General features: G+C 40.7%; 2 protein-coding genes across 3 annotated transcripts; one reads left to right on the top strand and one right to left on the bottom strand.

Moving 5' to 3' along the window:
• Positions 1–6,446: 6,446 nt before the first annotated feature.
• Positions 6,447–9,215, top strand: sp8a (sp8 transcription factor a). The gene is made up of 2 exons (XM_020631696.3): positions 6,447–6,894; positions 7,551–9,215. The coding sequence occupies exons 1-2, from the start codon at positions 6,874–6,876 to the stop codon at positions 8,775–8,777; spliced, it is 1,248 nt and encodes a 415-aa protein (XP_020487352.1). The 5' UTR covers positions 6,447–6,873; the 3' UTR covers positions 8,778–9,215.
• A 1,070-nt stretch (positions 9,216–10,285) lies between these two features.
• On the bottom strand, positions 10,286–27,104 carry itgb8 (integrin, beta 8). 2 transcript variants are annotated; one of them, XM_020631695.3, is made up of 16 exons: positions 26,461–27,104; positions 25,397–25,482; positions 22,893–23,064; positions 22,632–22,738; positions 22,075–22,214; positions 21,446–21,611; positions 20,440–20,598; positions 19,770–19,865; positions 19,588–19,680; positions 18,396–18,536; positions 16,221–16,641; positions 15,873–16,095; positions 15,674–15,777; positions 14,803–14,922; positions 13,136–13,299; positions 10,286–11,995 (listed from the first exon to the last, which is right to left on the bottom strand). In XM_020631695.3, the coding sequence occupies exons 1-16, from the start codon at positions 26,543–26,545 to the stop codon at positions 11,867–11,869; spliced, it is 2,406 nt and encodes an 801-aa protein (XP_020487351.2). In that variant the 5' UTR covers positions 26,546–27,104; the 3' UTR covers positions 10,286–11,866. The 2 variants fall into 2 exon arrangements, with proteins under 2 accessions (XP_020487351.2, XP_065804280.1); XM_065948208.1 differs by lacking the exon at positions 25,397–25,482 and having other exon boundaries at positions 26,461–27,103.
• Positions 27,105–27,721: the final 617 nt, after the last annotated feature.

Here is a 27,721-nt window from a genome sequence, read left to right as displayed (position 1 = left end):
TAAAAATGGTCGCGAATGACCAAAAGACTTTACAAAAACACAGTAAGAAGGAAGTGTTTGTCAGAAAAAAATGCAATTTATTTGGACGGAAATTTTGAATTTCCATAGTGTGAAATACATCTTCAAGAAAAAAAAAGATAAAGTGTAAATGTCACTTTAACAACAATATCTTTGACAGTCGATTTAATCAAATACATAACTTTATTCTGAACTTTTCAATTGGTATTCTCTATAATATAATAAAATAGACATTATTTCAGTGGTTACCTCACAACTTAAGGTATAGTACAAAACAAGATAACACACTGAGGCAGCTATGGCAAGTCAACAGGATGCAGCACAAGTGGATAAAAGCTATTGATCTGCAATCACACACGTACTCTGAATCCTCTTCACAAATGTCAACAGCATTTGAAAGAAATCAATGACCACTCCTCCCTCAGATGCATCTCATTAATATGTTGGCATGCTGAATGACTGGTCAGCATAAATCAGCTGCTTTATTGTGAGTAGTTAACAGACAGGACGAAAGTTTGTGGAGGAGCAGAGAAACTCATAACGCAAGCATCTTCTGCAAAGACGCTTGTTAAAAAGATACCAATTTGTAGCACGAGCCTGTGCATGTGTGAGTGTGTTTGTGTGTGTGTGTGTGTGTGTTTGTGTGTGTGTGAAGGAAAGGCAGAATCACAGCCTTTCATCCACTTCAGTTACTAATCACAGTCTCATTCTCTCTCCCCCTGCATAATTCTCCCCCTCGCCTTTATAAATCTGTCTTCTCTCCCCACCTCTTCCTCTCTTTCTGAGGGCAGAGACAGCAGATGTGTTGGCAGGTTAAATGACCTCTGTGATGTACGACTTAAGAAAACCCCAGGCATCCATTAACCCTATCCTAACTCTGTGTGTGTGTGTGTGTGTGTGTGTGTGTGTGTGTGTGTGTGTGTGTGTGTGTGTGTGTGTGTGTGTGTGTGTGTGTGTGTGTGTGTGTGTGTGTGTGTGTGTGTGTGTCTGTGTGTCTGTGTGTCTGTGTGTCTGTGTCTGTGTCTGTGTCTGTGTGTCCCAAACTTGTGCCTGAAACATACCCAGCAGAGGCCTTCTATCCTTTCCTCACCCATGAGTCCATTTCAAGAGAGAGTGTGTCTGCAGCTGTCTGTAGATGTGATGAAGTTAACATGACTGTGAATGAAGCACTTTAGCAGCCTGATTACATTGGCCAAGATTCCTTTAGTGTGGAGCATAGATTTAGTAATGAGAGATGGCCTCTCTGACCCCTCTGTGTGTGTGTGTGTGTGTGCTGACATATGAGGATAATTTCAGAAGAATTTTCAAGATGTTGGCAAAACAGCTCCCATGCCTTGAAAATATGTGTATGCATGCCAAAACTCAATTGAATCCATGAGACGTTACCTTTTTTGTATTTTGTTTTACCTTCTACTTATTGATGTTTGTGATTGTACTGTTTCAGCATTAAAGGATGCAAATTCTCAACTACAGTACCTTAAAGCTCCTGTGAGGAGTTTTTGGAAGGTTATGAAACAGACTGAAATGAATATTGATGCCTCTTTATGGGCTACAAAAGCATATATATATATATATATATATATATATTAATGCTGGAAACTGTTGCCACAGGGTAGGTGTCAAATGAAGTGATTGACAACACACTAAAGATTTAGCCTTGTTTATTGACATTTCTCCAGGGCAAAGATTCTCAAGAGTGAACATTTTTAATAATAAAAGAAAGCAGGATGACATTTTTGGTTAAAAACATTATTCACACATGTACAGGGACAAAACAAGCTCGGAGACGAGAGTTACTGCGTTACACAATCTTGTGTAACCATTATAAAACAGTCCAATTAAATCCTGAGGCCTCTCTGTGACTTTAAGAGACACATGACATCTGGTTTTCTTTTATATAACTAACAGAAAACCATAAATACCACAACTGATTGTTTCTTTTAAATCAGAAAGATTTAATAATTGCAGCTTCTTGCAACAGAAAGATTTAATAGTAGCTGCTAATTGCATCAGTATCAGGCGATTATGCTGAGCTGCACCTTTACAAACTTTAACAGTAAAATCCTCATCTATGCATGGGTAGTAATAATTATTGATATAATATATAAAACAACAACTGTCAAATGCTTTGAGGACATTTACTTTAATAAGGTAAGAGAAGCATTGTGTTCAATACTTACATTCTTAAGCAACATTGTCAAAGCAGGAAATTTACTTGTTAAAAAAGTACAAAAATATTTTGCATTCCTGTATAAAGGATGTGATCACTTCCCCCACTAATTTAAAAAAAATGTATTTTTAACAAACATGCTGATTCGATTGAAGATAGTAGGGCCCAATATCTTTAAAGACTCATAGAGAAGGACAAAGGAGAGAAACAGGACTTCACGTGTTTGCATTAGAATTTTAGTATTTTTTAAATCTTTTTTGCAAGTTGAAAGGAGGAATTTGTAAATCACTTATGTTAAAGTTTTCATGGTAGCAACCTGAACACGTTTCCCCACTCTGCTGCCACAGTCGTCCATCACCTGCGTGCAGACAGACTGTGGACGTGCCCTCTCCTCGCTGTAATTACAGGAAGCCAAGGAGGAGCTGCTCCAGGCACATCCTGGCACACGGCTCACCTGGATGACTTCTTCCTCTCTCGATTTGTTTAAGGGGCTGAACTTATCGAAGACTAATTCAGGTCAGTCAGTCAGTCATACACCTCTGTGCTAAGAGAAATCATCTTGACAGCGAATGAGAAATTTCACCGCAGACAAGAGGGCTGAATGACATTACATACTCAAACAAACAAAGCGTTTGGCCCGCATGGGTTCATCAGGTTTGTAGACTCATAAACATGTTTTCCTTTTGTCCTTTGTATATTCAATACATATTTACAAAAGTAGGTTATAACTATGTCTACGTGTGATCATTAAAAAACAACTGTATTTAGTTTGTAAAAAGCTTGAATATGGCCAGCAGAATTGTTTACTTATTTAATTGGACGATATTTTAATACTTTTCATTGTGGAAACTTGTGAATGACTGAAATCAACTACAGCTGCTGTACTTCACCAAATGATAATACTTCAGCTGGAGTATCATAGACTTACTAAATCATAAACATGATATCAATGCACATCACTCTTCACAGAATTTTAAATTAAATGGTGATCTCAACAGATAAATACGACCTACTATTTTAAAAGAAGATTAAACATAAGCTGACTACTAAACTTAAATACTGTGTTTGTTCTTCTGTTATAACCTTAAAACTTTCAAGGTCAACGTAATACAACACTTCTATAAAGCTGCACTGATATTAGCTTTAATGGGCGATAAGGAGGTGGACGGTTTTCCAGGACAGAAATTAAAAGTTTCAATCAAAGTTTGGAGAATTCTCCCTAAAAAGAAAATTTATAAAATCCATTGTTAAAACAAAACAAGCAAACAACAACTTTCCCCACTCAGGTCTACAACAGATTTTTAAGTCAAACCCAATGGCTCAGTTAATACCCAGTGTCCCTCTGCATCCTTAAATCACTTAATCTTCAAGTGACAACAAAAGAAATTCCAAACTGTTAAGAGTAAACGTCAAAATAAATGACATCAACTCACCCCTGAACTTTTCAGAAGCTGCAGCCAATCGTTTTTTTTTCTTCTTTTTTTACACAAACGGACTAACCCCCTGCTTGTGATGAATATTTTTGTGTCATGTTTAGCAGCTTGCCTTTTGACTCTCTGATTCTCCTGCTAATTGTCTCAGCAGGGCAGCTGACCAAGATGGCCGCCCTGCCCTCCAGATCACTCTGACTATTACTCTGACAAACAAAAGAGTTGTAGGGGAAAACACCAAGGAGAAACAAAATACCTCACCCATCCCTCTCCTAGAGAAGTGCCAGATCTTTATTTCACTCTTTTCTCTCTGCTTTTTCTGACTCAGTGCCCACAAAGTGAGGGGAAAGCACACGACAATCTTGTTTTGTTGACGTCCGATGGCGCGTGATAATGTGGTCATTATCATCGCTAAAGGAACAGGTTGGGGCTCAGACAGGGTTTCATTTGGGGCCTTTAGAGCACACACATACACACACATGCAGACACACACTTTCAGTGTGGGAAAAGAATGCATCTAAAAGAGGGACAGCTGTTTGGGTGGCTTGTGAGGTTTGCAAGATGGCCTACTGTAAACTCCACCTGTGCACACGGCCGGGCCTCAGGCTGCCAGGGAGGGGGCAGTAGCGTGGGACCCTGTGATTAGGCTCGACATCCCAAAATTATACCCAAATAATCCTAGATAACGTATTCATGTGGCATTTAAAGGATTTTTTTAAGTACTGAATTTAAATATTTTTTTAACTCAAACAGATGGATTAATAACAATAGGAGACACAACTTCCCCTTTAAAAGAAAGTGAGCAACATGAAAGTTGAGTGAAAAGGATTAAAAGTTTGGTGTCTAACTGCGTGTGACAGATACAATCATCATTTTAATGCAGATATTTCTCTCCGTCTTGGGCGTCTACACAGTGTAATTCGAAGAAGTTGCAATGATTTTTGAGCTCTTTGTTTGTTGTCTGTTGTGAATGAACGATATCTGGTGGTTCCTCTAGTTGTACTTAAATGTTTCATTTTTCAAAAATATTTAAGCATTCATTGAATCAACAGGTTTACTTAAAATGATGTTGAGATACAAAATTCTGTGGTGTTCCACACTGAGGTGAAGTGGTTTGAGGTTATTGTCTCTAATATGCAAAACAAATAAGAGGGCTCATCTGAATAGTATTTTACTATACTGTACTGTTATTGTACTGTAACATTATTTACGACTCAAAATTGTAAACTTTACAAAGCCCCTTAAAGTAGAAAGTAGAAAAAAGGAAAATTCTTATATTTTGCTCACAAGATATTATTTTGTGCACATAATATGATTATCTTGTGTGCACAAGAAAAAAAAACTTTACATTTTAAATGTTCCGTTTTGGGGACTTCAGGGGCTCAGTGGAATATATACATGTTAAAAAAAAGAGTTGGGATCTTGAGTTTGGCTGCTTTCAAAGGAGTCTAATACAGTTATTTCATCATCATGATTGATCCAGCAGCTTCTACTTCATTTAGTCACTATTTAAAAACCAAGGGGTCAGTTAAATGAAGTTAATATATTTCATTGGATTAAAAAAAAAAAATAGGTAATAGTAACTCGCAGTGTGTTTGAAATCCTACAGATCAAAAAATAATTTCCTTTCACTACCCATCATGTTTTGTTTTTTTAACCAAAAGAGTAGAAGGGTCCAAAATGGCTTATTTTCAGATATTAGCAGCTACATCACACAAACGCCTTGTTTTTGTCCAGTAAAAATAAAGTTGAATTAAAACACAACCTACAGTCCTGCCTGTAAGCTCTGTGGCGAATTCAATTGTTTGTCTTTGCATCGCATCCCCTAAATTCATCAAGTGCACTATCAATCACTGGTTATGAATGGTGGGTTTGTGCAGGAGAGGAGCTGTGTTGAGTGGATAAGGAATGTGATTAACTTTTCCATATGTGTGTGCAGCTGACTTCATTCAGGCTGGTTGTAGAACAAGAGAGATGAAGAAAGGGCAGGAATGCAGTTAATACCAACCAAATGAAGAAAATTGATTAAATCTGGCTATTTTATTAAATTTGAAATTCAAATGAAAGCCCCCCTCTTGGGTTTGCTGATATATTAAGATTACTCTCCTTTTTTCAGGGTGTGTGTGAGTCACCTTATTGGTCAATTTTTAGTCAGAAAGGATTACCTTTTCACCTTCAAGTGAAAAAAAGGTTTTTCCTGGAGTTTGAAGTCGGAGCTTTGACATACTCGTCAAATTGATCTATAAAATTGGGAAAAACACAGACTTGATTTATTTAAAAGTCAACATTTGTTTTGTGTTGAAAGAAATGAAATTGTGAAGGCAGTGGTAGTGTCCTCCCCTCCCTCCCCCAGGGCTGACTGGAAACGCCCCAGGGAAAGGATGGGACGGACGGGGCCGCCTCTCATTCATCAACCTCTCCCTCTTCACGGCTTCATCACATCAGCAGAGCTGAAACAAACATTTCTGTCTAACACATCAGGGGTGCTGTAAACATTTAATTCCCTATATGTCTTTAACCCCAGTCTACATTGTCTTTAGAACAAACTCAGTCTTTATTTGTCTGTATTTGTTTGTCAGGGCCCCCCCCCATACCTGGAAATCAACTTTCTTTCTTTAAGTCATCTTATTGTTGGTAAAATAACATTTCCACAATCATTTAAATGTTATTGATGTCTTTATTAACCTGAATCTTTTTCCAGGCCATAAGGTGTTTCAGATATTTAAATTAGAAAATTAATGTAGGCCTATAGTGATATAACAGCTGGGATAAATAAACAAATCCTCTCTAACTGCTAATAAGCTTGCTATCAAATGTACGTACGGTATATTAAATAATTAAGCTTGACGTGCTTCCTGCCTGGATATGAAACAGAAAGCATGTTGACAATGTGTCTGGTTATAATAGGCTTGTCTACAGACTTGATGAGAAGTATGACAAGTGACTCGCCTATTCTGGTATCTCTGAAGCTGACTCGGAATTTGTGTAGGTGGTTTTTTTTTTTACCTCATTGTTGCCTTCCACTTGTTGAAGTCTAGGGCTCCCACTCGCGACAGCTCGCTTTTAAAATTTACGACGACCTCGAGCGCAAATGTTTGGAGACAAGCCGAGCCGCTCTGTGATTGGCCCCTGAGCTCTAAGCGGCACCTCAAAGCCACGAGTAAGATACAACTACACAGAAGTCAGAGAAGAAACCCAGACCCATCACTTCTTGACACAGCGAGCACACACACAGGACATATCCCAGCACGGACCATGGCCGCTACACTTCTAGGGGTAAGTTGATAACTACCTCTTTTCCAAGAATTTACTTAAATCTCTCTTATTATGGTTATCTTTGTTTAAAGTGTTCCGCGTGTCTGTGGGATCCGGGGAACAGATGGAATTTAGTCATTTGAATAGCCTACTGTTTCTTCTGCAGTGTCGCTGTAATAATCGATATAATTCACATGATAATGTAAAAATAAATGGACAATAGAACGGCAGCCAGTTTTGCTGTCATGGTTTAACTCACAGAGATGGAAAAAAAAAAAAAGAAGCAAATAAACGCCCAGCAGAAGTAGCAGAAGTAAGATGAAAGTGAAGTTGTGCACTTTTAGTTTTAGAAACTGTTTTTCACATATGGCAACATCTAATAGTTAACCTCCATCGGTTTATGATTCAGTCTGAAAATGTTACCGCTTTGGTGTTGTCAAAAAAAAAATTGGTTTAAGGTCGTGCATTGTCAAAACAAATGAGGTCAGAAGCTGACATGCTTCTTACTCACCTTGAATCTACAATACTTGAATTTACTTTAATGTGTCCCTTGATATGCTAACGAGCTAGATTTCAGGGTATATCTGATATTTTGCGCGTCATTACGCACACATTATTTATCTTCTGCATGTGATGACAGTCCTAATGTTTGTGTATGATGTTTGTCTCCCCCGCAGGAGGAGCCACGGTTAGGCAGCACCCCTCTCGCCATGCTGGCAGCCACCTGCAGCAGAATCGGTGACCCCAGTCCCTCCTGCTCCCCGGCTCTTTCCGACGGAGCCCCGGCACTTGTAAAGGGCTTTCATCCTTGGAGAAGAAGCGCACCGGCCACCAGCAACCTGGGAGCCTGTCTCGGTACGTTCGGGGTTCCCCCTGGAGTCAGGGGCAACGGGACCGGACCGACGGAGACTTCCAGCGCTTTCTCAGTGACCGCCGCCAACTCCCCTTTTGGAAACGACTTTACCGTGTATCAAACCGCAGTACCGTCAGACAACAGCGTCCCAGATCCCATGCACTCGCAGCGGTCTGTGTTTCTAAGCAAATTTTCCTCCACAGTGGAAGGCATAGGTGGGATATACCCGAGGATGCACGCGCACCCTTATGAGTCTTGGTTCAAGCCCGTGGGGGACATCAGTAATGGGTCTTCTGCTTGGTGGGACATGGGAACTAGCTGGATGGACCCACAGAGCTCTGCCGGGATACCCTCTCATCTGAGTGGCTACAGCTCTGACTATAGCTGCGCTTTCAGCCCCGGCGCATCTCAGCACCTACACCCTGCTACACAGCACCTGTTTGACGGCTTCAGACCACCTGTCCCGGCTACGTATACAGAGCCTGCGACCACAGGGGCACCTGTACTATCAGGACATTCTGTCGTATCTCTTCCTGCATCTTCCCGCTCCTCATCACGGCGTTACTCCGGGAGAGCCACGTGCGACTGTCCGAACTGCCAGGAGGCTGAGAGCCTCGGCCAGGGCGGCACGAGCCCGCGGCGGAGGGGCTTACACAGCTGCCACATACCTGGCTGCGGGAAGGTTTACGGCAAGACATCCCACCTGAAGGCTCACCTGCGCTGGCACACCGGGGAGAGGCCGTTTGTCTGCAACTGGCTCTTCTGTGGAAAACGCTTCACGCGCTCCGACGAGCTCCAGCGGCACCTGCGCACGCACACCGGGGAGAAGAGGTTCGAGTGCTCCATCTGTCACAAACGCTTCATGCGCTCCGACCATCTCAGCAAGCACGCGAGGACTCACAACGCGGACGGGTCGGAGGAGAGCGGGGAGCCGGGGCTTGGTAAAGGCAGCAGCGACACGGACAACAGCCTGTCAGGTAGCCCGAGCCAGTCTCCCGGGCTACATGGGCGCGACACCATCCATACCTCAGAGGGACCTAGTGGAGAATAATTTACAAAGATAAACACTGCAACATGTGGGCATTTGTGTTTTCTTGGATACTTAAACAAAAATGAAATGGCACTTTAAAAAGAACTGCAGCTGTTGATGAACACGTGTCCTTACCTCATCTATGTTATTGTTTTAAATTTCTTTTAAATCTTTACATTTTATCAGACTTGTGATGATTGGAATCATTCTATGTGAGCGTTTATTTATTCTCCAGACATTTTTTTCTTGTTAATTACTGTAAGTAAACAAGTGTACCATAGGCCCAAGTAAAATATTTCTTGGCCTATTTTTTTTTAATTATCGTATACATTTATTTTCAAGTTTTTATAATGTCAATATCTGAAATATGTTTGGTTGGAAGAGTGATTTTTTTATTATTTTTTATCTGTGTGTAAGCCATGATTTTGGAGTCAATAAAACTAGACAATTTTGGACACATTTCCTTTGTCATAGAGATTTACTTTATTTTAATTGTATACACTGGATATGTTTTCTCAATATTAATAATATACCTAAGGATATCACTCGAATCTTAAATATACCTTGTTTTATTTTTAATTGGTACAAAAAAGTTTTGATCTCATTTTACAGATATCAAGTTTATTTATTTGGGAAATTTCTTAGTGTTGCTATTTGATTCATTAACATTTTTGGTGTAAGCAAGACATTGGAGCAGATTTAGTTCGTATAGAAATTTGATCTTTAATTGTAATCTATTAACTTAAAAGTGATATTTCAGTTGAGTGCAGGTGAACGTCAAGCTTGGCATCTTTATGAAAATGACTTTTTCCTCAACAGGGTATTGAAATTATTCAATGTCTGCCTTGTCAAAGAAAAATTTCAGACGATATAAAGAGCTTTGATAAATCATTTGGCAAACCTTCTGTAACTGTTATTTCTTCTTCATTTAATCCTAGGTCCAAACAGACAGTTCAGTTTGAGTGAATTATAAAAAAAGACTTCAGTGGTTATATGAAGAGCTGTTTGGGAGCTTAAAGAGCCAGCTATTATCACTGAGCTGATCTGGTTTACAAAAAGTCCAGGAAAGAAAAGAAAAAGCGGATTATTTAAATGTGTTTTCAATTTCCCCTGAGAGAATACTATACTTAGATAATTTGGAGATTTTACCAAATGCTCACTTTTTATATGCCTGTTGCTTCTTGTGTTCAGTAACACTCATAGCTGAAGTGTGCATCTCCACCTAGTGTTCAGTTTCTGTAGCCACCAGTATGCTGGACCACGTGTATTTTGTTGCAGCACAAAACAAGAAAGAAATATTTACATTATTCACGCAGGCTATGCATTTACCTGAACACTAAATATTGATTATATCCATAAAACACAGGCATGTTTGCAAATGAAAACCATGTCATTTAGGACTGCCTTACTTTTAACCGCTTAAAAATAAATGATCTCTTGAAAATATGACTATATGAATATTTTCAAGTCCAACTTCAACGTTTTTGGCAAATAAGGCAGGACTCAACAGTTTAAAAAAAAAGCAAAAAATCTTGCAAATTTTTATTGTTAGACAACATTAATGCTACGCAACTATTCACATTGATTGACAGCAGATCTACAGAGAAAAAGTGCTGTTGTTATTCCAGACTGTCTGAGATGAGATAATTCACTTATTGCTGAATGATCCTCATGGTTAGAGATAGAGAGCACTCTTCTATAACCATAACAGTTATAACTAATGTTGTCAAACATAAACTAGTACAATTAACATAAATAAAAAGAACAAAAAAAATCAAAATAAATATGAATTAGTGTTCCTGGCTTACAGTAAAAGAGAGCAGGTATTGTCGTAAACAACATTGTGTTAAATAATGGTCAAAAGAGGAACAGGATGGGGTAAACATCTCTCAAAATGCCATGAAACTTTAACTTTGGAGGCAGACGATCTTGTGCATGAGGGATGCGATTTAACCTCTGATCTCAGAAATTTCAGAGCAAGTTTGTACCTTTGTTTGTACCAGAAATGTTCTGTATCCATTATGGCCCTGTTGTGATCAGCAGTTGCATGCAGACAGTTCTGGTTATGTTGCAGAGGCTTCATGTAGAGTTGTTGGTTGATGCATTTTCCAGTTTTCAGCCCATTGTAATTCCAGTGTCGTGGATTTGTTACATTAGCTTTATATGCCTTATAATGCCCAACATATAGCAAACCAACCATTTCAAACCCACAATTGCAGCTCTCCTGCTCATACAGACCCGCAGTTATCAGTAGTATAATGCAAAAGAAACGTTCAAGTGCAAGTCTAACCAGATTATCAACAACTGGCAATCATATGAAACTACATTTTCAAAAATCATGACAAAATAAATGATATATATTAACACTAGTTTGCAATGAAATTGAACCGTTAACAAAACTGAAATGTCACATTTAAAAGCACAACAAGACAAAGTAGCCCAACAAAGACAAAGAAAATCTAACCAAAGTAAAAAATCATAAAGAGTCATTGGAGTGCTTCATGAGATAATCCAAAGAAACAGCAGAGAGAAGTGCAGACTCTGTTATTTCAGGAAAAAAATGTGTTACCTCAAATTTACCACAAGGGGGCAGACTGAGACAAGAATAGAGAATGTTGGAGTGTCACAAAATCCCATACACCTAAAGAATGTAGTGTTTTTAAACCATAAAATCATAAATAGAAAGCAAAGATAGAGCACACATGCATCTACCTGCAACACAGACACTCAATCATTCACACACTCTCTTATCCACTCTTAAATTAGACCATAAGTTGCCACATGGCAAAAAAAAAAAGTGAGTAGAGATCACCCTTTACCCTGTGGAAGATGGAGCAGCCTGCCTGCTGCTACAGAGGAAGAAGAGGTCTGGGACTTGTGCTCTTAGTTTCATCTTGATCTCCTGGATACTGGCCACATTTGTCACACAATCTATATATAAGAGTTCTCATTTTATAAATATGATGCCGTGGAGGTTTCATAGTTAAGTTTACCACTTTCAGAATCTCCACATACAGCTGGTCGTTTTCTGTTTTTTTTTTATGAAGGTTGAAGAGCAGAGAAGATGCCTTTAGTTGTGATTCCTTCTAAATGTATCTTCTGTCTTTGGCCTAGTACTGCCAGGGGTCACCAAGGGGCATCTTGGGAACCTGGATGTGCATCTCCAAGGGGCGGTCAGTGGGGCGGTCCCTCCTGTAAGTAACTGTCTTCTCATTGGTTGTAGGGATGTATGACAGGTCCTGAAGTTGGACAGGAAAATAAAGTCATTACCAGCCTCAAATACATACACATGCATGTATCCAAGGTCAACATAAATCTGTAATGTCTCTTTGAGTACGCTTATAAGTCTAAGACATTACATGACTTTTTTTTTTTAAAGCAACGGAAAGAAACAGGATTATTGATACAGACACCTATAGGGATTTATGATTACAGGTTTAAAGAAAATTCAAATTGACTATGCAAAGTAAGACAATGGGCTGCTTTCATTAAAAAAAGATTAAAGACTATAATGTCAACCTGTGGTTTGAGGAAGTGTCTGTTGTAAAGACGTTGGCAAGCCAACTCCTGTAAATGAATAATGGGAGCAGACACAGACTTCTCTTGTTTTGTGAGTAACCATAACAACATTAAGAGCTATTCATGTTAAGACTTTTTTAATGCTGCATTTACTGACATTTGGTATAACATGTAAACATTTAGTGTTTGGAATAAAAATCCTTATATTATGTAAAAACTATTTTATTAAGTGCCTATTGGAAAACTCCTGAACTGAATAAAATCAGTAACGTACCTCTTCCATAAAAGAAGACGCTTTTAAATGAAGGAGAAAACACTTTCAGATAATCTAATGGTGTAGTTGGCATCCTCAGAAAGTAGAATGTCACATTTGGCTTATAATCAGGGATGAACAAAGTGTAAGACATCAGCTGTTCTCAAAACAGATGCATCATTTTTTTTTAAATTGATTTATCAGCAATATCATGAAGACAACCTTCATGAGAATCCCAACTTGTGAATAAGCTAAAGTAGTTGAGACATACAAATCTCCAGAAAGCCCCTCCCTTCATCCTTTTTGAAAATTCCATTATTGCTTTCTTCTCAAAGGTGCTGTACATCACTGTAAAGTCACACATCTGGACACTCTGGATGTTGAACTGGGATTTGAGAGGAAATGTGAAATACAGCTGTACCACTAACAGCAGAATCAAAATTTTTACTCCTGGTTTCAGGGGACGGTACACTGAAACAAAAACATCCTAAAGAACGAAAGGGTTACGTTTTCTCCAAAAAGCCCGCAGGGCTACATTAGCTGCCCCTAAATTAAAACCCTTGAGTGCAAATGACCCCGACAGCATACTTGACTTTTGAAAGCTAACCTTTCCGGTGCAGAGGTAGCCTCCGTCCTCAGGAGCGCCCCCTGCTGACCTTCCTCTGGTTTGCAGAAGCAGCCGGGAAACAGCCACCACAACCAACCCGCACAGCACCGTCAGAGCACACACACTCAGGAATGTCCCCACTAGTCGCCCACTGCTGGCACACTCTGTGGACACACAAACACACACAAAGAGGATTTACTGCAGTGCCTCTCACTGTTACCATCAGAAAGTTCAGGACAGAGTGTACTGCTGTATGGAGGAAACATCACACATGTACACAAAAATACACACTAAATATGCAGCCAATTTAGGAATTGCAGAGCCTTCATGACTTTATTACACAAAAAATACAAATTGCATGTATTATGAGGACCTTTGTCCCTAAGACCCCTACCTGTAACATTAATGGTCACAATTACCTGACCCCAGCCCTTATCCTGAATCTTATCCTAACTCAAAATGGGACTATCATTTAGAGTTTAACATCATGCGGTGCTGAGCAAGACTTGAAATGTTAAACAATACTGCTTTTTTAAAGGAGGAAATTAAATAACTGACACAAATCAGGCTTCTTTTTGGAAACAGGGAAGTCTCCCCCTGCTGGCCATCAGAAAGAATGCAGGTTTAGGGTACTTTAGTGTTGGCTTTACTTTCAAAACCACCACTACATCCACTACTTATATACAGTTTCTTGGTAAAAGATCAGAACTGTTGTTAAAGTAAGTAATTATACTTGCAATGTAAAAATACTGCACTTTATTGAAATCCATCAAGCAAAATCTGACTTTGGTTAAAGTAAAATACAAAAACTTGTCAAAGTTATACTGAAATTGTTAGTAGAGAAGTTAATTCTGCATATTGTCATACATATAATCAAGTTATTTTAAACAGATACATCGATGCATGTAATTCAATAGCTGAAAAAATGTAGGTAGTGGTAAACGTTTCGCTATATTAAGCTGTACGAGAGTAGAAGTTTAAAATAGCACATCATTGAAAAAAGTTGAAAGTCTTTCAGTAAAGTAAATTTATTCAACTACTTTCCACACATTCCCATTTCTACACACTGACAGTTCGCTCAGTGGCAGCTGTGCCAGTGATGCTGCCCTGAGCAGTCAGCTGGCTGGGGATCTGCTGGGGAGCATGTGTGGATGACGGGCTCATCGCTCAATACAAAGGGCCCAAAGACTGCTCTGACATTTTGTAACAGGGTAACCATAGAGACCTGGCTCCTGCTGCACCCGGGAGGAGTGGGCGTGAGCAGGAAGAGGGTGTCCCATTGGGATGGAGGAGGGAGGTGGAGGTGGTGAAGGGAGGGGGGTGCGCACAATGAGCACTGCTGTTCCAAAAATTTGGGAAGGCGGGGATGAACTGTAACACTTGGACATGTAATCATGTGTGAGTGTGTGTTTTTGTGTTTTTGTGTGTAACCATGTGTGAACCTGTGGGTTTTAACTTAAGCACCATGTGTGTGTTTGACTATTAAAATGAACAAAAATAAGCTGCAAGCTGAAATGGAAATGTAAAATACAGCTGTAACACTGACAGCAGACTTGCTGACTCAAATACACCAGGGTGCAGTATTGCAGCAATGGCAACAACGGAAATGACCTCGAATGGATGCATGTGTGTGTTTGTGTGTGTGCGCGTGTGTATTTACACTATACCTGGTCTTGTGTTAATGTAGAGCTGGGTCTGACCAGACTGTGAGCTTGTTAGAAACTGATAGCGGCATCTGTGTTTACTGATGTACAAACACTGAACACCAGGATCCTCTCTTTGTTTGCCTGAATAAGAAAGACAGAGAGACAGAGAAAGAGTTAAGTCAAATGTTTTTTCAATCCTGACTTCAAGCCCCAGTGAAAATATGGCTTGGGGCTAAAAACAGAAGAATCAATGAGCAGCATTAGAGGAAAGCTGGCTTGTTTTATGGGTCCTAAGTTCTCACCTGAAAGCTTTCTGGTCAATATCTTTACTGTAATAAGGGATCAAATTACTACTACAGATGAATCCTATTTTCAGATGCAGGAGGCAGCAGTTTCAGCCAAAACACATCTCTGATAAATAGCTCCCTGATTAGCTCCCCTAATCCTAATTATCTGTCACTACAACTTGTTAGGTCGCAGACTGCCAGTCCCCTTCAAATCTGTAGGAGAACTTACTGTGTGGCAAGTGATTATTGACCTGAAATCACAAATTCATATGATGGCAGCCTTAATAGTATCATTTAGGAAATACTATGAGAAACTGAGACTCTTTGACAATACAGAAACCAAAATAAAACAGAACAAAAACCTAGTGTTCAAAAATGTGGAAAAACCAAGAATCTCTTATTTAAAAAAGTAAAAAGCCGTTGTTCAATTGGCTTTTTTTTATAATATTGCGCAAAAAATAGATCATTTAAAAAAAAAAACAATCACACACAACATCCTTCTTCAAAACCTAGCATATTCTTTTTTTTTTTTTAACACTGAAGGTCACAAAATTTAGGAGTGAAATTGTGTTTGAAGCCGATTATCTTGGCTCAATTGGATGTACCTGATTTGTTGTCCATGTAGCCTACAGAGTGGCTACAGCTGTTATTGCAATGTCCTGCCTCTTGTTGTGTGAAACTGTGAGACACATGGCAGTCAACACAGTTCCTGAGAGATAGAAAACAACAGAGTCAGCTTCAACTATAAATAGACCTGTAACATCTCCCATCATGCTTTGTGTCTGAACAGAAAGTGACAAGTACCAGTATGATTGGCAGGTGCTTTGGTGTGCAAGACTTCTCTCACAGAAGTCTCCAGAGTGTTGGAGGTAGTCGCACACACAAACGCCACACACACATCTTCCCTGTCCGCTGCAAATTAAACCGTTGGCTGATTGGCAGGTCGCTGTGGAGACGGGACAACCGCAGCTTTCACCTGTCCAGCCATCTTCGCACACACACTCACCTGACACACATACACCTCGGCCTGAGAAGGACACACAGAAACACAAGGAGTTTGAACATTGTAAACTAAAAAATTTTTCACATCAAAAGTCCGTATAATTTAAATTGTCCAATCTTGTGATTGTTTTTTAAGTGTGCATCCCTTACCTCCACACAGCAGCCCTCCTCCATACGTGCAGGAGTAATCGTCCTTCTCACAGTATTTCCCGTAAACTGTCCCAAGTCGGCTCGGCTCACAAACACACCTCCCACACTCACACACTCCTCGCCCACTACAGTCCACATCAGACCCCTCAGCTCTGCATTTCCAGTTTGAATCTCTGTTTGAGTTCTTAATTGGTCCATGATCCAGTTGCTGAGCTTGATTGAGCCCGTCTTGCGCGCCGCTACATGCTGATTGGCTGTCATCATTGCAGCGCTTTGTTTGTCCACAACTGCAGCCACAAGTAGCTTGGATTCTTACAACGGTGGATTCATTGTAACCCACAGGGCGAATCACAACTGTTACTTCTTCTTCTTCCACATCAGCAGGACATGAGTATAGGCCGATCGTAATATTAAAGTAGACCTGGGGTTTGGAGACAAAATAGTAAATATGTGATTTAACCGAGAAGCAGTTTGCCTTCTTGGTTAGCAAATTTACTGTTGGTCAGTACACTACTTTGTTTGCGACTTACATGTCCTAACAACTATTTAAACATGAATTGCAATGAAATTTGGTAGCCTACAAATTCTTTTATTTCCAAGAGGATATTTCTCTCTGAAAATCCTCATCAGGTAAACTTTACATTTGGTTACCTTATTATTTGGTTTATGTTCAGATACCTTCAAAAATATTAATACTCCCATCAGTCTGTACATATAGGCTACTGATTTACAAAATGTTAGCAAGCTAGCATGCTAAACTGAGACTGCCACTGCTTTGGGAAAAACCCAGCTAAACATCAGGATGCATGGTCATTTTGAGAATGTTAGCAATCTAAGATGGACACTGTAAAGATTAAACAATCAGAATATGTTTAGCATGTATAAGTGCTAAAATAGGCATTCAAGCATTGTCATTGAATGTTGGTAAATTAGCAGATTTGCATTTAGCTAAAAATCGTGTGGCCTCAGAGTGATGATAGCATCCTCACAAAGCTGGTAGCTAGCTGTAGACTTCTCTTGGCACATACAAGATATAAGATAGACTTTTTAATCACCCTTCATTTCCCCTTCACCTACATGTGGACGTTTGTGTCTTACATTGCTTATGGAGCCCCTGAATTCCCAAAAAGTTAAAAAAAAAAAGATATCTTGTGCGCACAAGATATCTTTTTTTTTAATTCTTTTTTAAAACTTTTTGGTACTTCAGGGCCACCATACTTGAGAGATTCTATGTGGTTCTAGAGAAAAGCAGCAAAGAAAACGTTTTTCATGCATTTCAAGCTTATCTCTTGATTTAAATTGAAAAAGAAATATATACAATAAGTTATCTCTCTCTGTATAATTATTGCTATCTCTAAAACGACTTTAAAAGGCTGGCTAAATAACTTGAATGTAAGTGCAAATAATTATTCTGTTGATGTGGTTTCATCCCAAAGCTTTCAGCTGCAGGAAGGCCTTTCGCTTGATTTTTTTTATCTCACTTCTGGTAAGTGTGGGTACTTTCAGTTATTCACTTTAATCCACCCATGGATTAAAGAGCAGGGGCTAAACTTCAATCTTTTTGCACAATGGACTGACTATGAAGCAACGATTAAGCCACTTGGAGTTCGACAAATTTCAGAGCCCCAAAAGGTTACAGAGGAAAAGAATCTCATCTATCATTTAGTGAGTGAACAGAAGGAACATTTCCAATTATACTGAAGCTGTTATAATTTGCAAGTTTCCTGTAGAGACACGATAAAGATGGATAAGAGATTTGTAACAGACTGTTTACGTCGTTTCTATTCGTAAATACATGGATCATGTATAAAAAACAGAATTTCCAACGACCTATTTCACATTATAAACGTCCTATTTGTGAGCATAGAGGCTCTCATGTTAGGCTAGGTAAGGTCATGGAATCACATGGAAATGTTTTCCTTTTAAACACAGCCTGTAATCCGCTCAACTGGGATTATTTACAAAATCTGTCCTGCTTTCCAGAGCGCTCAGTGATGACTCTGTGGGTGTTACTGTATGTGTCAAAGTAATCCAATACAACCAATAAATGTCCTGTGACATCTCCAGGAGCTTACATTCTTTGATAGATTTTTCAGCTTTTTTTTGCTTATTTTTGGAACTGTTTTTATCCTGTGTTTGTGTGATTGTGTACTGTTGTGTGTTCATCGTTTGTACCGTCTGGTTGGGCTGCACCCCGAGGCAACTCTGGTTGTTAGCAGTGGCTCCATCAGGACATATGGGAGATACAGACACCCAGTACCTGCTGACTGCCTTATCTTCCACTGACACAGACACTGCCACCTCCGACAACAACCTCTGGATGTAGAGAGCGGGGGAAAGGACGGAAAAACATAAAGATTTCTACTGTTATGCTAGTTGCACAGGAATGTAGGCTGAGATAAAAGGGAGTAAGAAGAACAGAGACAGTATAAATAATGAATGAATCTAACGTGTGTGTGCAAAGTAATGAGCGAGAAATAGATAAGTAAAAAGGGGGAAGTGTGATTAATTGAAGTTGTCACATGTCCCTAGAAAGCCCTCATTGTCGTCCTTTCTTTCTTTCCTTCTAATATACATGGGGAAACGGAGGGGGGTATGGGAAAAAGGAGGTGGGGCCAAAAATAGGTTGGTTGTTTTCATCCGTGATTGGGACACATGGGTCCTGTGGGGATCTGATAGCTTTTATAATGCAAGCTTCTGTTTGCTGCTTGTGTGTGTGTGTGTGTGTGTGTGTGTGTGTGTGTGTGTGTGTGTGTGTGTGTGTGTGTGTGTGTGTGTGTGTGTGTGTGTGTGTGTGTGTAGACCCGGATCTGTGGATTCGGCAGATTCTCTGAGGCAAACAATGGGGCGTTGTGCCTGAGGCTAGATTACAGCCAAAACTGCTGCCAGCTGAACGAAGCCCATACACACACCCTCCTTTAACCTCCTGTTCACATCTCTGTGTTTCTGTTTCTGTTTCAGTAGGCCTTCAGCGACCAAGCACTTCTCCAGTCATCTGTTTTCCAAAGTTTTAAAACTTGCATTACTTCCTGACTTTTTGTTTTTGCAGTCTGCACAGTCCCACCTAAATGTTGCGGCTAAATAAAAGTAGTACAAACTTTCAGGACAATATTGTTGTGGTTTGGGTTGTGAGGCCTTGTTTCTACAAAAAGGAATGTGTTTTTGTTCGGCTTTCTTGATAAAAAAGGCTAAAGAGTTCATGTTGCCAGGGCAGATCAGCCTATACAATTAAGACACTGTGTTGTACTCTTTTTTTCTCTGACCTTTCGCTTATTCCTGTCCTCTAATTTCTTCTCTAAAGGATGCAGAGTATACAGCGAGAGGAAAGAAGCCATTCATAAAATTTGCAGGAAGAGTTGATGAGTACCTTGTATGCATCTACCACCAGCTCTATAAGGTTTGGAGCCTGGAAGAGGCCTAACTTTCCCAGATATGAGCCAGGCAGCAGGCGCACCAACTCCTAGAGAAACAAAGGGAGGAGACGGTTGCTGTAATGTTTATTCTCTTACTATCATTTGTTGGTCATATGATGTTTCAGTGAGAGTTTACCTCGTACCACTGGTACTGCTGCTTCTCCACAGCAAACAGGGAGTAGATGTGGTTTTCCAGCAGCTTATCAGACAGTTGACCCACACTGGGATGGTCCTGAAAAACAGCCAACCAACAGTATGCATCTTTTAAGTTAAGTTCACTCATGAATTTGCATAATAATAATTTGTATAATTTTAGAGTCAAATAGCATAAACTTGACAGTGCACGGTACAAACGATAACTTCACCCCATAAACTAGAGTCAATAAAACCTTAAAACCATGGCTTCACAGAAACAGGTTTCCAATATTTTCTTGACAAGGGACTTATTTTCTTTGTTGATTAAACTGTAAAAAAATATATATATATTGAAGCCCGAAATTACACCCTTAAAATCGATGATTTGTCAATCATACTGTCATTGAGGACGAAAGTTATCAAAAAATGTTGCCATTTAAGAAAAAAAATCTGAGACTACTGACCGCATTTTTGATTGATTTTCCCCAAAAGAATTCAATTAATACTATAGCAAACCAGCCCAACTCAGGCTTGAAACAATTTTTTTTCGGCTTGTGAAATACATGCAAAAACCAAAGCCTACAATTACTTTATTACAGGCAATATTTCTTGACAGTAACTGTCAGCCCAGTTAAAAAGCTACAGTCCACTGAGTTTCCTCCTCCTCTCACCATCCTTGTGCTCTCGGTGTAGACGTTGTTTTCCAGGTGACACAGCCCGTCATTTGGCGTCACAATCCCTGCGAGGCGGCTGTCCAGGGCGAGGTGAGACGGCTGGTCGGTCATCAGCAGCAACAGACGCTTGGCCTCTGGTCGCCAACCCACTGCTTTCTAAAGACAGACAGGAATCAGGACACCGTACCATGTGAGTAATACTTTTTTTTAAACCTATTTTGATCTAAAGAAAACCAAATTACCATTGCAAATTAATCTCATATTCTGTTACTTGGGAGCAGTTAAATAGAGTCCTTCGTTCTGATTCCCTGATATCACTAGTCAGCCACATTCACACAGACTGATGGAGAAAATATGCCTATGCTTTATTTTGTTCAAGATTTATACATGTGGTAAAAAACCGCAATTCAAAGGTTTTACTCATCTGAACTACATTAGTTTCCATAGTGATCAGCTTGTTCTGTAATGATCCACTAAATGAAGAGCAGCACAAATTCCTCCACTATAGTCACTGAGTCTGCCTCTGTGTCTGTGACTCGTCAATGACAGTGTGAGAAAAAAAAACACTGTGCGAGTCTGTGTGTATATTTAAGGAAACCCAATGAGTTTAGAAGTAGGTCTGACATAATGGAGAGTCTATTTCTGGACTTTTGGCCACTGTGGTGTTTCCCTACAGACTGGTTACTCAGTGCCCCCCTGCATGGTGTGATTCACAGCCCTCCTGCAGCTATAATTGACCGTGTGTGTCTGTGTGAGTAAACGTATGTGTGCGTGTCATACCCAAGCAGTGTTGTCATTACTTACTGGGATTCTTGAGTTAATATAAAACCCTGAGTCAGAGTGCCACCAGACAGCAATCTTGCCTCTTTCACCAGCAGGCAAGCTTACTACCAAATATGGGGTCAACCCTCATTTTTCAGAAAGTATACAAGCAACTCAAAAATATATTGTATTTATGTGAATTTCTATTTGTTACACACACTCACACACTATAAATACATACCTTGCAGACAGCAGCCTGCAGCATAGCATCCAGTCCTCCCTCCGGTGTGTCCATGTTTCCTGAGATGCGCTGACGTTTGATCACTCGTGTGAACTCGCTCATATTTTTGGTCATACTTAAGACATGGTGGTAGCCGTGAGCTGGGCGACAGCGGATCTCATAATCACTGGGGAGAGACAGAAAGTCTTTAGTGGCAACATTCAAGAATGTATCTCCAGGGGGGTAGTTCCAGGGGCGTGTCCAGAAGGTGGCATTGAATGGCCCCCTTTTGAATCTGAATGGCCACCCAATAATCTTTGACTGTGATTGGCTACTTGCCCTGGTCAGAGATGTGTTTTATTTTTAAAATACTTAAAAACTATTTGGGCCTAGCTGTTTCAGACTGCAGCAGCTATGTGTCAAGAAATTAGACAGTTCAAAAGTCCAGTTTTAGTCAGACTAACAGTATGCATTCTTCTAACGTAATGACTCGGCAGAGTTCTCCTCTTGCATCACTTAAAGAAGTAAAAGTCAATTTTAGAAAACAAGTGGTTTACTCTTAAGATGTTAAAGATGTATTCTTTTGTAACAGATGCATACCCTAACAAAAAGAATGATAATAAAAGTGACTTTATCCTTCTGTGTCTCACCTGCAGGGGTTGTTAATCTTGGAGGGGTGGACATTGATGTAGGGGGAGACAGGTTTGTCCACGAACGAGCCGAAACCCAGCCAAAGGTCTGAGGAATGCTCTGTCATCCTTAGCGACAGAGCCACACCCACCGTCTTCAACTGGAGCAGGGAAAACATGGAGATGCCGTTGGACAAAGGAATATTGAAACAACAAATAGGTGAATAAGAAAAGAAAAAAACAGAATGTTTTATAGGTAAATTAAATGTGTGTTTTGTTTGGCAGAAGGGGTGAGACACCAAAACTTTGGCAGGGACTACTAAGCACACTCTGGCTCCAAATGAAGTCCCTTGAACAAAATGTCAGCGTCATTGCGAGGGTATTTTTGCCTCACTACAGCATGAGGAGGCCTGTCGTCCATCTTAATATAGAGTCAAAGTGTAACGACAACCTGTAATCTGTGTTTAAAAGTCTTGTTTTTTTTCCAGCCATAACTAAAAACAGAATTTAGTTTAAACCTCAGAAATGCATAATTAGCTCAAGGTAAATAAGTGTCAGCTGAGTTTATGAACACCTACATGATCAAGATTTTCCTGCATAGATGCTGAAACATCCACCAGGTAGTAAAGATCCACAGGATAACGCTCCAACTGCTGAACAGCCACAATGATGCTCGCCTCCAAACCTAAAAACACAAAAAATAAACAACATCTTTCAAGTTCAATCAGCTGATTGATTGAAAACAACAACAAACAAAGAAGTTCAAATCAGAGATCTGTGATTACATATTGACATGAATTTATACTGAGGCACAAATCAAGAAGGTCTCTGTTGTCTACCTGGTCTGAGGTTGATGCTGATGTCCCGTGGTGACACTTGTGTGCTGCTGATAGTGGCATTGACCTCCACCTTCACCTCTGACCGCTCCATAAAGTCCGCTTCACATCCCTTATGCAGCAGCTTCTCCAACAGGTCGCAGCGCTGGCTCGGGCCCGTCCCATCCAGAAAGTCCTGAAAGTCACACAAGGTCAGAGGAAGGAATTAGTCAATGTTGGAAAACAAACAGTAGTTACTTTTCTCTCGCTTTGTATTCTCCATTTTGCAACATTAAATTGAAGAAACCCAAATGACAGCAGAAAAATCTGCCAGGCATTTTGGAAGATAACAGCCAGGCGCCCTTTTTCAAGATGCTATCACTCTAAGCGCGTTTCAGGGATAAGAAGAAGCGACACAAACAAGAGGGTTGTATTGGATTCTAAATTGAATTGTAGTTTGTGCAGACTCATGCTGCAATATATATATATGTATATATACATATATATATAAATAATCTGTAAATATAGTCTTGTGTGTTTGGTTTAAGCAGCTGTTAACTTTCATATCTAAAACAATCCTCCTTGAGTCAATGTGTGAAGACAGTAAGACTTGCTCCAGCGTTAACCTTTCGCCTACTCTAGTTTCTTATCTTTATTATGTCTTTGTGGAAGTACAGTGATGGATTAGATAGAAACAAATCTACACTTAAATCCCCACTAGAAAACATGGCATAAAAGAAACCAGTTTCACAAACACTCATTCCAGTTTCATTTTCTGTTCCTGTTATTATTATTTTTTTTTTACTTTTGGTAGTATTTTATTCGAAGCATTTCTATTTGTAGTATGTGATCCCATGGTTACTCATCAGCTTGGTGAATAAGGAAGTGTCCTATTTTTGTTCATTCATCCATCTCAAACAATAATCTCTACACATATAATCAAGAATGAATGTTCAATGAAAGCAGCAGCTCTGGTGGATAGAAAAATAGGGTTTTTTTCTTCTGGAAGGTATAATGTAATCATCCCTCAATGAGGGATTCTGGTTGTAATCTTTCCCAAAACAAGCTCATGCCTTTCAGCTTTACTGCAGTGGATTAGTGACCTTTGATACTTCAGTAAGTTAGGAAAACACCCACAAATACAAAGACATGAACTCTAAAGATTAAAGTACTTTGATGAATAGGTGGCAGGAGTACATTCATTACTCAAGTAGAAGAACAGCTTCTTTTATAGCAACTAACCCTGATTAACTAAAAGTTGGACTTCAGTAAAACAATTCAACCTTTTTATTCACGTAACAAAACAGTAAAGGCTTTCATAAAGTGCCTGTATAATAACAGTAAAAATTAGACTTTTCAAGAATATTTCTTCAAACAGCTTCTGTGCAAAGCTCAATGAACTTCTATTGCATTTGGGAGCCTTTTGGACTCATTCTAACTTCAATTTAAATTTCAAAATATATACATTGAACTTTAACTGTGCTGCAACGCTCAGATCAGTTTGCTAGTTCACTTCTATCCATGTTGCCATGTTCCCTCTGTGAGTAACGATATCACATTCACTGGACACCTCTTCTCAGTAAAGTTTCCCTCTCGTATCTGTTTCATCTTGATACATCTTCTACACTTAAAAGACAATTTCTGCACATTCACCACCAGACACATCTCCTATACATTTTTTGCGTGTATAACTAGTTGACTGTGAAAAAAAAAACCCTTTTGTGAATATGAACCCCTGCCCCTCCAAAATCTCTGATTACTAAAAAAGTTTCACAGTGGCTCCCCTGGACTTTCCTCACAGAGTAATTTAACTAAACTGAAGGTCAATGGAAAAAATGAGCAACAATTCAAGCACTGTATCTGCTTAATTGTCGGTGCTTTTTCAAGCATGTATCCATGACGCTAGATGTGTGTGTGTTATTTTATGTGTAGGAGGTGGTGTTTGAATGCTTTCACACACACTGCTGAACCTGGCCCTGTTTAATTATGCCATATAAGATGAGGGTTCAAAGGATGGGAAAGCACCTGAAGTCTGTAAACACACATGTGTCGATTGTCTTGTCGGGTCAGAGTGACTTTGTGTGTGTGTGATTGAGTGTGTGTGTTGTGACTTGTGTGGCGGCTGTTGAGGATTTACAGCTTCTCAAAGCTGATTTCGGGGGTGGGCCTTTTACGAGACAGACTGACACCCGGAAAGCAAAGACAGATACAGACAAACAGCAACAGGCAAGAGAGGAGCAGTGATATGTGTGTGCGCCTAGACTAAACACATGGATAGAAAGTGGCTCCGTCTCATGAGAAAGCATGCATGGAGCCATTCACACACACACACACAGACGCACTCATCCAGGTCACAGGGGCAGGCCACTAAGCCCGAACATACACATTATATTCACATCTGCGGATGGCATCAAAGCTCTGAGAGTGTGTGTGTCATCTGAGGAATGCCGCTGAATGTCCACCACGTTCTCTTTTTTCTCTCTCTCTCTCTGTCTCTCGCACAAACACACATTTAGAAACATTCCTACCTCCTTGAAGCACCAGGCACACTGCGGGCCTCGTCTGAGACACTCTGCACAAGAAGAGATAGTGGGAGACCAACAAACACTGTCACCTGCAGCAAGAAAAGAGGAGGAAGAAAGAGGTACAGAAATGAAACCGGTAGAGACAACCCAAGATGAATCTTTGATTAGCATATGAAAGAATGTGTGTGTCAACACTCATTAGCCATGCAGCATGAGGCCCTGCGGACATTTAAAGATCTCATGCACACTTTTGGTGATGAAAGCACCGCTCAGCATCTCATATGAGGAGCTCTTCAGTGGGTTTAAGGGAGGGGGAAAAACAGCTTTGGAGTGTGGGAACAGGTGCTCGAGCCACTGGAGTGGTGCAATGGATCATTTCCCACACACCCACACACCCTCACACTGGGGACATGTATTCATGAGTCAATCAGTGAGTGCTTAACGTGCACAAATGCTTTAATGGAGTGACACAGTGAAAAATCCCTCAGGCAGGGTAGTTTTATGCAGCATTGGCAGGAAAATACATCAAGGGTTGCTGGATCTGAAGAATTTGCGGTGTGAAAAGGCCCAAAATGGACCGAGGGATGACTGGTAGTTGGATTAATGATTCATTGGTGTGATTTATCTCCTGGGATCCTATTTTCCAGAGCTGTTTAAGTGCTGGAATGTGGGACAGAGAAAGGCTGCAGGTCCCAGCATCACTAACAGCCCACTAACAAGCAGACATGACCCAATTAGCAATCCTGGCCTCTGGCAAAGCCCTGAATAGGTAAAGCGTTGAACTTCTAATTAGAAGTAATCAATACATGCTGGAACAAGAGGATGAGGCAGTTAAAAAAAGCTCCCTAGAAACCTGGATTTTCCTCTTTAACATTGAATACTTGTAATCTGCCAAAAACATGTGGAAATGACAGCTGTGTAGGGAATTTAATCTGAAATCCCCTACATGAAACATTTCGGAATCCTGCAGAGCGCGCAGATGGGGGGGTTGGAAGCTTGACATGATACAAGATGTTGACTAATTGCTGGAATATGATGTGACTGGCCCCTAATGAGGCTCCACTCACCGGCACCGGAGGCTTCCACTGCGCAGAGACACACCAACAGGAGACAGAGAGGGACGCTGACGTAAGTGCGGAGCCAGGAAGTCATATTATCCGTATCCACACCGGGGAGGCGAGGTACAGCTAGAGGAGACGATCAGAGGGAGACCGGGCACGGTGCGTCCGCCGCCGCGCGAACAATAGGCGGGAGTGCCGGGACGAGCCGCGGAGCATTGTCGTCGTTCACCCAATAACCTTCTAATCCCGGAGAGTTATTCACATCCCCCGGGTTAAATCAGCTTACAAGCGCGCTCCCCCGTGGAACACGAGAGGAGGTGAAGCAATCGCTCGATTGCGGCGCAAGTTCCTCCATCGATTTCCATCCATCCAGCCAGTTTGCCAGCCAGCAGGTGTGTGGATCGATGTGCGCGCCGCCCCGCGTGCTTCCACAATACAGGCTACCTCCGCGTCGCTCTCACAGCTGATGGTCAAAACTCATCCCGGGGCAGAGCGCGATCTGATATACACACAGCGAAGGCACTGCTGTCAGCCAGTGCGCACCAACCTGCTGACTGAACATCACCAAAAAGGCATGAGAGTGACCGTGTTTTAACCACTGTAACGAGTCATGCAGGACGTGTGGCCATGGCAACGACGCTATCAGAGAGAGAGAGAGAGAGAGAGAGAGAGAGAGGGGAGAGGAGGAGGAGGAGGAGGAGGAGGAGGAGGAGGAGGAGAGGGGTAAAGTGCTTACTACAAGGAGTTGTGCATTCCATGTGAACCTTGAATTGAACACTCATGTTTTTATTTCTTCTTCTGGGAGCCATTTAGTCACACATACAGCTCCTGTGTGTGTGTGTGTGTGTGTGTGTGTGTGTGTGTGTGTGTGTGTGTGTGTGTGTGTGTGTGTGTGTGTGTGTGTGTGTGTGTGTGTGGTAGGGGACCCAAACTGTGCTTAGATGGATGATGGGGTGGATCAGAAGCGAGGGAGAAAGAAGTTGAAGAGAGGGGTGGGGGTCAATAAACGCAGAGTTTGAGCTCTGGGGGTTCACAAGCTGGTGCTAAGGAGGAAGAGGGGGGTTTGGGTCCATTGTGAACAGATTCCAATGACATAAAGTAACCTCGCCTCGCCGGCTGCTCTGCTGAGCGGGAGCCGCAGAGACTTACCAAACAACTCAACATTTTAAGCATTTTGAGCCTGTGGAAAACAGAGCCACTGAAGGACAAAGGACACAATAGTCTACCATCTTTGGCCTGATCCTATGCTAGAGAGAAATTGGACATG

Source organism: Labrus bergylta, chromosome 19, assembly GCF_963930695.1.
Source record: "Labrus bergylta chromosome 19, fLabBer1.1, whole genome shotgun sequence".
Taxonomy (NCBI): Eukaryota; Metazoa; Chordata; class Actinopteri; order Labriformes; family Labridae; genus Labrus; species Labrus bergylta.
The sequence above is the reverse complement of the archived record's forward strand: the minus strand, read 5'-3'. Positions and strand labels throughout refer to the sequence as shown.